The sequence below is a fragment of the Platalea leucorodia genome (assembly GCF_965183815.1).
Source record: "Platalea leucorodia genome assembly, chromosome: 7".
NCBI lineage: Eukaryota > Metazoa > Chordata > Aves > Pelecaniformes > Threskiornithidae > Platalea > Platalea leucorodia.
In genome coordinates this window covers 10,600,165-10,612,986 of record NC_138829.1, presented here as the reverse complement: position 1 = coordinate 10,612,986, position 12,822 = coordinate 10,600,165, and the positions used below count along the sequence as shown (strand labels likewise).

Sequence of the window (12,822 nt, the reverse complement as noted above, 5' to 3'; positions counted from 1 at the left end):
GAAATCTCTTTTTCTCATCCATTTTAGAAGAAGCCTGGAACAGCAGGTGAGTCACCTGTCCAGTAAATGACAGCAGGTTAGCACACAGTTCGGGGCAATGTCTGAGAGCTGTATGGGAACTGCTCTGCTGATTAACTCATGTTGCTTCATTCCCTTTGCATCAGTTTTTATATATTTATATGTATATAAAAATTCATGTAGAATGTCTTTGGTAGCCGAAGCATCTGAAGCAGTTTCGTCTAACTCCACGTGACACTGGCAATGCCCAAGGCAAAAACCCAAAACTGAGGCAGTCTCTCTCTGCTGAAATTACCCACTGGGAAAACTCTGTTTTTTTTACTGGTCCCTCTGTTGTCTGTCAGCTGGAGAGCTGAGTCAAGACTGTCTATCTCGTTTCCTCCCTCCCAGCTGGGTAAAACTGGGAACAATGTGACCATCTTCCCTCTGGAGAACTGCAATGAAGAGATGACTTTCCTGCCCCTACCCTCTTCTAGTAACAGTTGCCGTGGAGTCCAGCCCTGGCCCACTCCTTATTCCTCATGGAAGTGGCCCAGCTTTCTTTACAGTAACGTTTCCTGTCCGTCAGAGAGCTGGTTTCAAGTGCTGGATGTCTGCAAAAAGGATGAGCGGACATCACCCTTTTAACTAGGCATCAGGCAAGAAAGAAAATCCAGCTCCCCCTATCTTATCTTTAGAAGTCCCTGTTTGTGGTATAGGCACTGTATCAGGGGATGTGGATTTTGGCTACTAATTTGAGTGAGTTTGTTAGTGCTGGTTTCGTGCCTTTGTTAGATCCGTGTTGCCAACGAAAAAGAGGCTGCCTGAGGTGCGGAGGCTGCTCGACCGTCACCGTACCGCGTGGCACTCGTGGCGCGTGCGGAGCGGTGGCGTACAGCCTGCTGCAGGGAGGTAAGAAAATGGGTTCTTTCCTTCCCAAATCACGGGTCCATCACAAAGGAGCTTTGCTAAGGAACACATTTTAGTCGGATGGGGCTGGCTGAATCCTTACATGTTGCTTAAATTTAAAGTACAAAATTATCCACACAGATGTCAGCCATAGAGTGAGGGATTAAAGAAGTCAAGCCTAAATAAGGGTTTCAAGATTTTGCCTTTTCATCTCTTATATACTTACAGGAAATTAGTTGTTCTAAAATACCTTCATCTGTTACTAATATCTGTACATTTCTGGAGTAGGGACTGTGTGTTAAATATTTGCCCATCAGCCCTATGAGACTGTCTATAAAAAAAAAAAAAAAAAAAGAGGAAAGAAGGTCTTCTGTAAGCACCTACACTTTATAGCTTCCTTTAATGCAGAAAAGTTTGGCCAGCAGCTGCATTTTTCAGTGGTTGGAAACAGTACAAATTTTAACACTGTCTACAAAAAGGTCTTTGGCAAGGAAATGTCTTTGTCAGGAGAAAAATAACACTTGTATTTGAATGTTTTCGCAGTCTTGAGATAACATCCCCTTCCTTTGACAGGCATTACCTTTTACAAGTTGCGTACATACACCAGAGTTTGCATTACAGGCCTGTAAATAGTGCCTCAGACAACAGTGTTAGGTTTCAGGAGATACCTTCACAGTGCTTGATAAGTGGTGGAGCGCTTCGGACAGTTTGGGTTATTGCCGAAATCCTTAAAATACCCTGGGCAGAAGCACTGGAGATGTGTTTCTTAAGGACCGCAGAATACAGGCAGCTATACGTGCCCTTACAGCAGAGGTGGCAGCGTGCATCTTCATCTTCCCCTTTGTCAGACAAAACTTTTAATGCTAACTGGGCCTAATTCTTCAAATGTGTGGCAACGGCGTTTGCTGCTGAGGTTTGTGGAAGCCGGGCTGTCCTGTAAATGGAGATGATCCCATGCAAGGGGTGCTGGAGTCAACTTTTAGTGAGCCTGACAAGACAACAAACTTGGTAAATACAGTGTATTACCAGCCACTATCATAAAAAGGTGTTTCATGGTGTTCTTTGCTTCTGAAGAGGAAACTCCCGGTTACAAACCATAGAGTTATGTTTCCACTGAAATTCTTAAAATAGCACAGTGCTCTGCCATGAATGGAAACCTGTCCTTTGATGAGTTCTGAATTCAGGAGTGGCTGACAACAAACGGCAAAGACCTTGACAAGCTTGAGGACTGGGCAATGGAAAGCTCATGGAGAAGCGCAGGGTTCCCCATGTCTCGATATGGACTGGGAAGCGCCTGGCTGAGGAGCAGCTCTGCTAAAAGGGACCTGAGGTTTACAGCAGATGCCAGGGTGAACATGAGCCAACGATGCACTTGCATCTTGAATAATGCAAACAGCCTGCTGGGCTATACCGGGGGGCTGATGGCCAGGAGATGGAGAGAAGGCATTTCCCATGACTCATGCTGATGAGTAGTACCACTGGTCCATGCTAATTGTCCACTGACATCTGTTGTAATGGCATGGTTTTTGTCCTTAGTAAATGGGAGAAGAAGAAAAGGAGAATTGGGGAGATGATGTGACATTCTTGTTTCAAGAATCTGCCTTGCTACAGATAAGACTAGCTACGGTCCCAGTGCACAGTTACACGTACATCAGTACTACCGTTACAACTTTACTGCTTGCTTTGCATCCTATAGCATCAAAAATAGGCAATGCAGTTCAAATTTTGAACTTTGCATTTTGTACTCCAATTTTCTTCAGCTTCAGTTGTTCCAGCCATCAAGGCTATGCCCTTGTGGTGGCTTCATCCTGCTCCGCAATGACTGTTACCACTGTTCCACCCTTTGGTTTGCACTATGGAGTAGTGTCAGCGTGGAAACGGGGTTCCTTTTGGATGCAACTCAACAAGACATGCTCTCCAGCAGTGGTCCCCTGTCCTCCAGATGCTAATCAGAGTTCAGTCCATGGGACCAGACAAGAGCTGGTCAGAAGCAACGTCCGCCTACAGTGTGGATATTGGGTCCTGAGCACCAACTGCTTTGTGTATTTGTTCCTATAGGGCTGCACTGCTTGCTAATATAGACATAGCTTTTGAATATCAGCCATTCCATCTCCCCTTATCCAGTTCTTTGTTCACTTTATACTAATCCCTAACTAATAACTAATTATTCCCTGTATGTTTCTATATCAAATGCCTAATGAAGTCTAGATAGATTATAGCCACTGCTTTTCCTTTGTCCATAAAACCAGCTGTTATCCAAGAAAGATAAGTCACTCAGGGGTCATCTGTTTTTTTTAAGTCCATTTTGCATTTTTCACTGCCTCCTTTAAAAGTATTACATTTTCAGTTCTCGGATAATACAATACCACTCTCAACTTGAAAGATTATTAGAAGCATTTCTTCCTACCTTGCAATTGCATAGACCCATTCTTTCAGAATTCAGGAATGCAGTTTATATCTGTACCAACGGGGCCGTAATCACGTCTATGTGAGATAAAATACGGTTTGAAGACATTTACTGAGTAAGTTCGCAAAAGGTTTGCCTTGCCGTTCTGAAACAGCATTAAGTTTCTATCTATAGCTTCTAAAGAAGATTACTGGAAAAGGTAACTAAGACACCAAACCCATTTCCTGAGGATTTGGTCCACTGATTTTAAGTATATACATTTTGCAGACAAAATGAGAATATACCTTCAGTGATCTCTACTTGCCTATAGTGGGTACTGAAATACGTAGGGGGCTAGAGAGAGAATCATCTCCAACTTTGCCAGAAGAACTGAAGTTGGAATAAAACAGCAGCAAGCTCACGTGCTGGATGCTGAACTTGGCCAAAAGAGCGACCAGTGTCTGGGATGAACACTGGAGGGCTGTGAATTTTGAAGAGCTAGGAGGAATGTCAGGCCACGCTCCTCCATGATTCAGTCAGTTATTCAATGCCGATATTATAGTTTTATATTTTCACCAGTTTCAGTGGTGATATATTTGCATATATAGGTAGTCCTTCCTAGAGTTTAAATAGTGATAAAGAATCAGTATTAGATGCAGTACCGAACACCTTCTCCATCCATCTGGAGAACTTCCAAATCTTGCAGACAGGACAGATACAATAGAAGAAAAGAAGATACGATTGTGTCACGTCAGTATCTTCTCTGAAATTCTTATGCAGAAAAAAAAAATAAAAAAGATGAAAGCATATACGTGGCAGGAACGTACTGAGCATAAATGTATAGAATGAGTTACAATGCATTTTAATATACATGAAAAAGAGGTCAAGTGGAAGAAATAAAAGATGTTAGCTAGCTAAGGCATTGCAAATGGGATAAGGCATTTTGTTTATTAGAGGCTGATTTGCACCAGACTACATAATTAAAATACCAAAGCTGGTACTGACGGAAGTCTGAGCCCTACACAAATTGTATTGATTATTTCCATCCAGGGGAAACATGCCAGCAGCACAAAAAAGTCTCATTCTGTTAATTGGCACCCTGGATGGCAGGCCTAGGACTGAATATCATTATTACTTTTATAGCTTATATCACACCACTTGTGGGAACTGCTCAGCATGGAGCAAAGAGATAGAAGGAGTGCCTTCAAGACTTCCCAGCGTAAACAGGTTTCAACCGAAAAGGCTGTACTAAGAAAATTTCCACATTAGCCCTAGTGATGGTCCCTGTAGCTGTGGCATGTTATCCTGGCAACGTTCAGGGACTCGCTTTGTCTCTGTGCAGCTTCTGCTTTCTGGACAGAGATGTTCTCTATCCAGCATTGACAATACAGCCACACATATTTAAAATAAACACACTTTGTGGGCTGCTGCTGGGGAATCGTTTGTTAGACGTGGCGAGGGCCGAGAGCCAGGTTCTCTGCCAGCGTGCGCTGACGTAGTCCGTTTGAGCTGAACGGATGTAACCCGCGTTATTCCGGCTGCTTTAGGGAGTGGATAAAGGCCAGCGTGTGGGGCACAACATACAAAGCTGTCTTGAAGCAAGGATTCATTTCCACAACAAAATAACAAGACCAGGGCTTGGATGCAGCTGCGAGGTGGAGGGAGAAAAGTTTTGCTTAGCCCTTCCCATGCCTGTGAGGGGCTAGTGAAAGGGCAGGGGTACCTGTAGCCTCTCCCAGGGAAATCCACAGAGCATAATGGAATTGCATTCGCTTGGACACAGATTTAAAGAATTCTTAGGGCAACCCCCTAGTATTAAATGAAAAACATTGTCTCCTGCAGAGGAGGAAATCAGAACACCATGGCACAATGTTAGGTCAAGTAATGGCAGTTATCACTGTCAGAACTCAGTTTTCTTTTTTCTTGATAGATTAAAATAATCTAAAAAGGCAAAATAAAAGGAAACTGTGTGCAGCAGTAATGAAGGCACACAATTGGAAAGGCCAGGAAAAACAACAATGAAAAAACGCTGGAGAAAGCAGCCCCTTTGTAAACCCTGCACATTGCGGGCAGCGGAACAGTTAAGATCTTCGCAACAGCAATAACAATTTGCAGTCTTGAGAGTGCCCTCTAGTGTAAGTGGGACCTTCGAGTGTTCCGATCTAGGGAGCAGAACTGGTGTCTCTCATAGCTGGCAGAGTGGTAACATGCTATGAAATTCAACCACGCTGTGCTAATTTAAGAGCGAGTACTGGCTGCTGTTCCAAGATGGTAGAAGCTTGGCTTAACAGCAGCATACTTCAGGAGCCAGCCCTTAATCCTGCACATCACTGGCTTATCAAACATTTTTTGATGTGCGAAACAACTCATCAAGACGAGGGCACGAGCTCTGTTGCTAACGAGTCATAGTAGAATGACATGCACTTGTGAACAGATAAAGGCTGAACTGTGTGTAACCCTTTGGTCCGAGTTGTAAACATGTTGTCTGTTAAGGCTGACGGGCTGTGATACGATACGAAAAGGGTCCAGAAGAAAGGAAATGGCCCCGAGCCATTCTAGGAAAAGCCGGTTTATTCAAGGAGTTTTTTTTAATCTTCAAATCCATATTGCAGAGCACAGAAAAAAGAGTACGGTGGGACTGAGTGTGTGGGGCGCGGTGCTTTACTTCAGCCCTGACAGAGGACGTGTGTGCATCCTGACACTCCAGCCGACTTAACACAGGCTGCCTGCTGGTGCACGGCCAACTACATCAGCTACTATAACATATATTCCACTTAAAAGAATTTCCAGAACATTGCTTTCACTGTTTTACATTAAGACATTAGAAAAGAACAAGTGAGTTGGCCAAAATACACTCTTTTTATATCAGTAAAAACTGAGAGGAATCGTTAACGGAACTCCCGATTCTGAAGAGACGGATAACATATTTTTAAGGTCCTCTGATGCTTATGGGAACCTACTATTAGGCATTGGGAACAGTTTAAAATCTAATATAATCTCCTGGATTGCTATTTATCTGGCACCTGTTCCTAAAATGGAACGCTTGTCACAGTAAATGGATAAAGGTTGCTTGCAAAATAAGGCATAGACAGGAAGAAGTAAGACTGATGAATAATTAGATTCACAAAGCCAGATCAGCCATCATGGATATTTTGTCTGACCCTGCCTAAAACAGAAGGCAGAATTTTCCTCTATTTGCTCTTTTCCAACTTCGTAAGTTCTTTTCCTTTCAAGAAACCATCCAGTCTCGATTTGCAATGTCTGTGATTTTTATTTCTGCCTACCTGTTCATTTCTAATTATATTTTGGAGTAGTTGGAAGCCTTGGCTGACAAGCAAACTTTTATCATGACTGTTTTACAGATGGATCAGAAACAAAAATCTTAAAATCTGTCATTGCTTACTAGAGTATTTAAAATCTAAATCTACACATTTTTTAGGCAAAGTCTATTGTATTTCAGGTCTGAATGTGATATAGTTAATTAAATTGTTCTCAGTGCGAAAGGAATTTTATTCCAATTTTTACAAAGAGATCGGTGTGATCCTAAGGACTGTACGTCGGTAAACCTGAGGGAGGTTCTGGCAATTCAATGTGTTTATAAGTACGCTGCGGAAGGGAGATGAGCAGTGAGGTACCAGTGTTTGCTGCATTCTTGTTAAAAGTCAAATCTAAAAGCCAACTGGGAAGAGCTACAGCTGTGTATTTTCTAGGCTCTCACTCTACCAAACAGGCAATAAATTGGCAGTGTCAGTAAGTACACACTAACACACGTGGGAGAAAAATAACCTCGGTTATATACACAGAGTGACGGGTTCTGAATGAAGTGATTAGCACTCAGGGGAGTGATGCTGGGAGCCATTTATGAATAGTTCCCTGAAAGCACCAGTTTGGTACTTCAGTATTAGTCAAAATGACGAATCAGATGTTAAGGAATCATTGGGAAAGGGACCAAGAAGAAAACTTCATTAGATTCATGCTGTGCAGATGCACAGCGTGCCCGCAGCTGGCACACTGGCCACCAGCTTCAGGAAGGATGTTAGAGACTGAGAGGTACGGAAAAGGACATTTGATGCTGGCTGCACCCTGCAGCTCAGCTACGCCAGGCGCACTCGGCCACCCACCCCCTGCTGCCCAGAGCTCTTGGGGCACCCGGGGCTCCCTCTCCCCCTTCCCACACAGCCCAGTCCCTTTCCAGAGCAAGGGTGCACGTTCAAGGCTTCCCGGGTGCCGTGCACCGGGATGTGGCACAGGTGATGTGGATCGGGACACACTGCAGAGCAGTGCTTCAATGTGACAAAATGTTTTGGCTTGGATAAAAGATGAAGGAGCATGATACGGCAGATATCTTTATAGTCATCGATGTTATGCAGAGGGAATGTTTTTTTATAAAACCAGACATAGGAGACACCTAATGAAATTAACAGGTGGCAAACTGAAAACAAACCTGACAAAGCTTTTTTTTTTTTTTTTAAAATAATATACTGCTGAGTTGTAGACCTTGCTAGACAAAATACGAAATTAAACATTACCAGTTTTGAGAAGGGGACTGGACAAATTCATGAAGAGCAGGCCTACTGACAATTATTAAATATTAAGATCCAGATGGAAATTTTGGCTCAGGAAATTTCTGAATGCTAAACTGCTAGAAGCAACGAAGGTGCACTATGACCAGGGTCCTTCTGTGTCTGCCCTGACTTTCTTGAAGCACCGACAGAAGTAGAATATTAAGAGGGACAGACTTAGCAAGCCTAGTGCAGTCCATTTCGCTCTTTAAAATTGCTTACTGGAAATGGAAACTATTGAAAAAATGAAACGCAATTTTTCTTTGTTCAGTAAGTGACAAAACTATCAACCAGGCAATTTCTCTGCAATATTCACACAGGTACAGGAGAAGCAAAGTAGCAAGAAAAAGGCTGTCTTTTTATTCTCTGCTTTCTTTCACAAACACATTTTCAAGGATAAACCAAAATCATCGTATTTCACAATTACCATTAGTGATTTGGGATTTGTTTGGGTTGCTTTTTCATATTCAGAAGCTGCATAACGTAACACGCAATCTCATTAACTAACCTGGGAAATTGTCAGCATTAATTTTCATGAATGCTCGATGCCAGCAAGCTTTGCCAGATCAGATCTCAGCCTTTCTTCTACTTCCAAATCACCAGCGGATCTTCCTCAAGGCTTACTGCTACAAAACTAATAAAACACTCAGAATCATTCTATTGGGTAACAAGTCAACAGACTGGCAGATGAACCAAGTCCCTCCCTGTAGGATGCTAAGGTACAGAGCAGACAGAATTATGTTGCCTTTATAGCTTACAAATAGGCAATAGCTGATCAGTAACAGATGTTGTTAAGGTTGAGGCTTAGAAAGCAATTAAGAGATGTCACCACCTGAGGCTGACTCAGATAGCTGCAACAGAGGATTTCTGCATCTGCCCTGCAGTGGGGTGGCAGTGGCACCCGTCAAATGTAATCAGCCCTCAGGGAAAGTGCCCTTAAATTTACCCTTTAGTGACGGCTGCTGCAGCAGACGCTGCTCCCTTTCAAATCTACTTCAAACTCTGAGATCAGCATTTCAGAGCACTGCTTCTTCACAAGCAGAACAGGGCTTTTAACTTTTTTTTTTCTTTGTATTTCATCCAGTTCTCAGACAGTCGAGTTCCAGTCACACTTACTTACCCTATGCCATCTTAATGAAACGCATGTGATCTGCTGCCCTCTGTCCTGACAGGCTCTGTCTGACTGGGATTACATTCTGATCCACCCGTGCTCCCCAGAGAGCTTCAGGGACATCAGGGTGGGTATCTAATGAATATTTACAAAGAAATTTCCTTAGAGAGAAAGAAAAGACCACACATTTTCAATGCACAGTGGAAAATTGTCTGCTGAATGTCCTTAAACATGCATTTCAAGTACATGCAGAAAAAGCCAAAGTAGAACTCTTCACAGCTAAAGAAAGCGTGGCAGGAGTCAGACTTTCCAGCTCAGAGGGGATTTTTGTGAATTACTGTGCGTTACAACCATAGCTTCCACTCCACAGACCACAAGGAGGGGCTGATCAGCTCTACAGGAAAAAAAAAAAAAAAAAAAAATCAAATCACATTAACCTGTATGAAATCAGTGTGGTTGTACCTGCAACCTAATAGCAGTTTGGCAGGCAGTGGAAGCATGGTATTGATGGAAAAATCACTCCTATACCTGGTTGTGATTTTGCTCAGAATCGTAGCACACATAGGTGAAGGCTGAATTTAGAAACCTCTCTGGAAGAAGTGCAACTGTCGTGACTGTTTAGGTTCTTCAAATGACACAAAACATTGTGCCAGGAACACCAACACTAGTTTTAAAGGTCTTGTTTGCCCTGAGGAAAACAATGTATTTTCAAAATGTACATAGTAACCAGTCTGACAGCTACTTGGGATTGAACCTGGCGCTTTTAATCCGTGAAACGATACCTAGAGTGCTGTAGACAGTTTACCTATAAATAGGAAATTAATTGCAGTAATTGCCTGTCACGCAATGACAGCGGAAAGTCCCGGGGAGCTCCGTGATTCGACTGAAACCGAGGATCAGCCCCTGAGGCCCCAGGGAGCGGTGAATCGCCTCTGCCGTTAGCAGGTGCCGAGGAGCGCCCTGGGCCCGGCGGGGGTGCGCCAGCCTCCTTCGTCGTTTCAAAAAAAGTGAATCCCTCCACTTGTGCACATTTGCATTGGTTCTACAGCATTTAGACAGCTAAAGCCTTGGCAGCCGGTTTAAGTTTTAGGAAGAACTACCCGAGCCTGAACACAAACGTAACCGGCCGGACTCGCAGGAGGGAAGACGAGCCCGAAGCGCTCACGGGGAAGAGGGTTTACTGACGCACCCGAGTTTCAAAGCCTTGCTTTGCTTTGCCCTGCCGGGTCCTTTACACCAAGGACCAGACGCACGGAGGAGACGACTTCCAGCCGTCGGGACGCGGCGGGAAGCGAAATTGACCTGCGGCCGCGGCGACCGGGGAAGCGAGGGGAACCGCGGGCCCCCGGCTCCCCGTCGCCTCAGGCGGGGAGGGGAGGGGAGGGGAGGGGAGGGGAGGGGAGGGGAGGGGAGGCCGGGGCCGGGCCTGAGGCGCCGCCCCGCCCACCGCCTCGCGCCCCGCCCGCCGCCCCGCCATTGGCCAGGCGCGGCGCTGACGCGGCGGAGGCGGGGCGTCCGTTGGAGGCGGCGGCGGGCCGGGCCCGCCATGCCGAAGCGCTCCTGCCCCTTCGGGGAGGCGGCCCCGCTCCAGCTGAAGACACGCGTGGGGCTGCGTGAGCTGAGCCGCGGCGTGCGGGGCGAGGAGTACCGCCGGGAGGTCTTCGGTGAGGCGGCGGGCGGAGGGGAGGGGGAGGCGCCGGAGTCGCCGGGCCCGGCCTGTGCCCGCAGGCCTCCTCAGCCCGGGCCTGGCGGCGGGGGCTGAGGGGGGGAAGCCGCCCCTAACTCTCCTCTCCCGCCGGCAGAGAGGACCCGGCGGCTGCTCTTCAGGGGCGCCCAGGCGTACATGGAGAGCGCCTGGCCCGCCGGCCCCGCCGCCGCCTGCGCCGTCAGCCGCTCGCCGGAGCCGGGCGCGGAGGCCCGGGAGGGCGGCGCGGGGCGCCGCTGGAGCGGGCAGCTGCTCATCGGCCACGACGGGAAACTGCTGAGGTGCCCCGCCGCCACGGAGAAGGGTGAGTGGCCCCGCCGTGGGCAGGCTCCATCCCACGGCCTGCCTGGCACGCGTTGGGTATGTGTGTGGGGGGGTGTCCCTCCGTAGTTCTTCCTTATTTATTTAAGGAAGCGTTAGATTTGAGCTTCACCGACGGATTTAGAAACTGTTGCGTGTATGGCCTGCTTGAGAATCTCTTGGTGGCCTTGCCACTGGGCAGGAAAAGAACCAGCAAAGTTAGAAGCAGCGGGCCCTGTGCCGGTGCCTGCAGGCGCGTTCTGCCAAGTGCTGCCACCTGTAGCTGTAACGCTGAGTGGAGATGCCGCTCTGCAGTTCTTAGAACTCCCAGGTGCTTTCTTTCTGAGAAGTACATCTCTTCTTAATTGCATGTTTTCCTAGCACTTCCACCCGTGGGAGTTTCCAAAGCGTGTTCATCGTGTGTAAGAACTGCTGATGTCAAGGAAGCATGTACGCAGTGTGACCGGTTCATCTGCCAGAACTGCATCAGGCTCTGCAGCTGCTGTAACGCAGTTACCTGTTCTTTGTGCTCCACTATTGAGTAAGTGCCTTTTGAATTTTTAAGCTTATTTTAATTATATATGCCTTGAAAATTGGCTGCAGCGTATGAAGACCCAACAAGATACCTAGCTCATCCACATGATGGACTTGGAACTCTTCTCATGTTGCTTTAGCAGCTGTAAAACTGTCTGAAACATGGAGAATAAAATGCCTGTGTGAAGTAGTCTAATCAGTCTTAGTGCAAGTCTAGTTTAGCTTCTCATTTAAATGTTCTAGGAGGCAAAAAATCCTCTTGCTTTCCTGCCAGCAATATAGTATGCTGGGCAGTGATGAATGAATATGCTCCCAAGGAGTGATCTTAAGTTTTTGCCATCATTGTTAACAGTTCTATGATATAAAGAAATGTTGAGTGTGCTGTGTGGGAGTCCCATGGTTACAGTTGATAATGGAATAGGATGGCATTCTTTGTTATGTTCCAGAAACAGTAGACACACTGACTTTGTTTCTTTTGGTTTTCTTTTTTTATTCCTAGTTATGGTGATGTGGGAGAGCAAGTCCTCTGCAATGCTTGTTCAATATTTCAAGTCTGAAACCCGATGAAATAGCTTTTATGCTAAGATGTCCGTAAATTTCATGAAGTCTCCTCCTTATGCCTAGTCAATTAATCCTTTTAGCATGTGAATGAATTATGGAATTTCTATGTTTTATATCTTTATATTGTACTTTTTAATATTGTAGCTAAATAAACTTTTATATTTTAAGGATTTCTAGATTTTGAGTCGACTTTCTGCTTTTCCCTAGTTGTGATACGCCTGTCTGGAAGGGGCCACTTTGTGCTCTTACCTGGTGTTCCTTATGTGATATAGAATTCAGAGTATTCATTCAGTGTTTCTCCACTTGTTGCTCATGTTAGGACACACTTTTGTAGGATCAGAATAGAAATCAGTTGCTCCTTGTGTGCTTTCAGGTGAGTGTAAATCTATTCTGGACACACAACACTTTCTTCATGAGCTAACTAGAAAAAATTAGCTGGGCCTGAAGGCTTTTCCAAATAGCGAATGTGCTGATTTCTGGTTAGCTTTTTTTCTTTTTCTAAACTGTCACAAACATCTTATGATTACTGACAGCTTGAGTGGTTTTAATTGTTCTTTCCGTGGTAGCTTTGATAGAAAGAACAGTGGTACACCAGGCTTGGAGCAAAAAAGCTTTTCTCAATAGTTCAGTGTCAAAGACTAATTTTCCTGTACCATCCTTGCAAGGTCTTTCTTGGAAAGCAGCTTTTTTGTGGAAGTTGATCATGTACACTGTAAACTTCGTGTTGTCCTGAATACCCACTCAAAAATAGCTCATG

The 12,822-nt window shown here is 45.3% G+C and overlaps 1 protein-coding gene across 1 annotated transcript; it reads left to right on the top strand.

Annotated features, from left to right (window-relative positions):
• The first annotated feature begins 10,484 nt into the window (after window positions 1-10,484).
• On the top strand, window positions 10,485-12,595 carry SIVA1 (SIVA1 apoptosis inducing factor). Its single transcript, XM_082317069.1, has 4 exons — window positions 10,485-10,629; window positions 10,768-10,974; window positions 11,352-11,511; window positions 12,004-12,595. The coding sequence occupies exons 1-4, from the start codon at window positions 10,512-10,514 to the stop codon at window positions 12,059-12,061; spliced, it is 543 nt and encodes a 180-aa protein (XP_082173195.1). The 5' UTR covers window positions 10,485-10,511; the 3' UTR covers window positions 12,062-12,595.
• Window positions 12,596-12,822: the final 227 nt, after the last annotated feature.

What these genes read in the sequence shown, in the direction of transcription:
- SIVA1 (XM_082317069.1), top strand. Translation starts at nt 10,512, where the DNA reads ATGCCGAAGCGCTCCTGCCCCTTCGGGGAGGCGGCCCCGCTCCAGCTG. An exon ending in GTACCGCCGGGAGGTCTTCG is followed by an intron (nt 10,630 to 10,767) that starts GTGAGGCGGCGG and finishes TCCCGCCGGCAG; the next exon opens with AGAGGACCCGGCGGCTGCTC. An exon ending in TCTTTGTGCTCCACTATTGA is followed by an intron (nt 11,512 to 12,003) that starts GTAAGTGCCTTT and finishes TTTTATTCCTAG; the next exon opens with TTATGGTGATGTGGGAGAGC.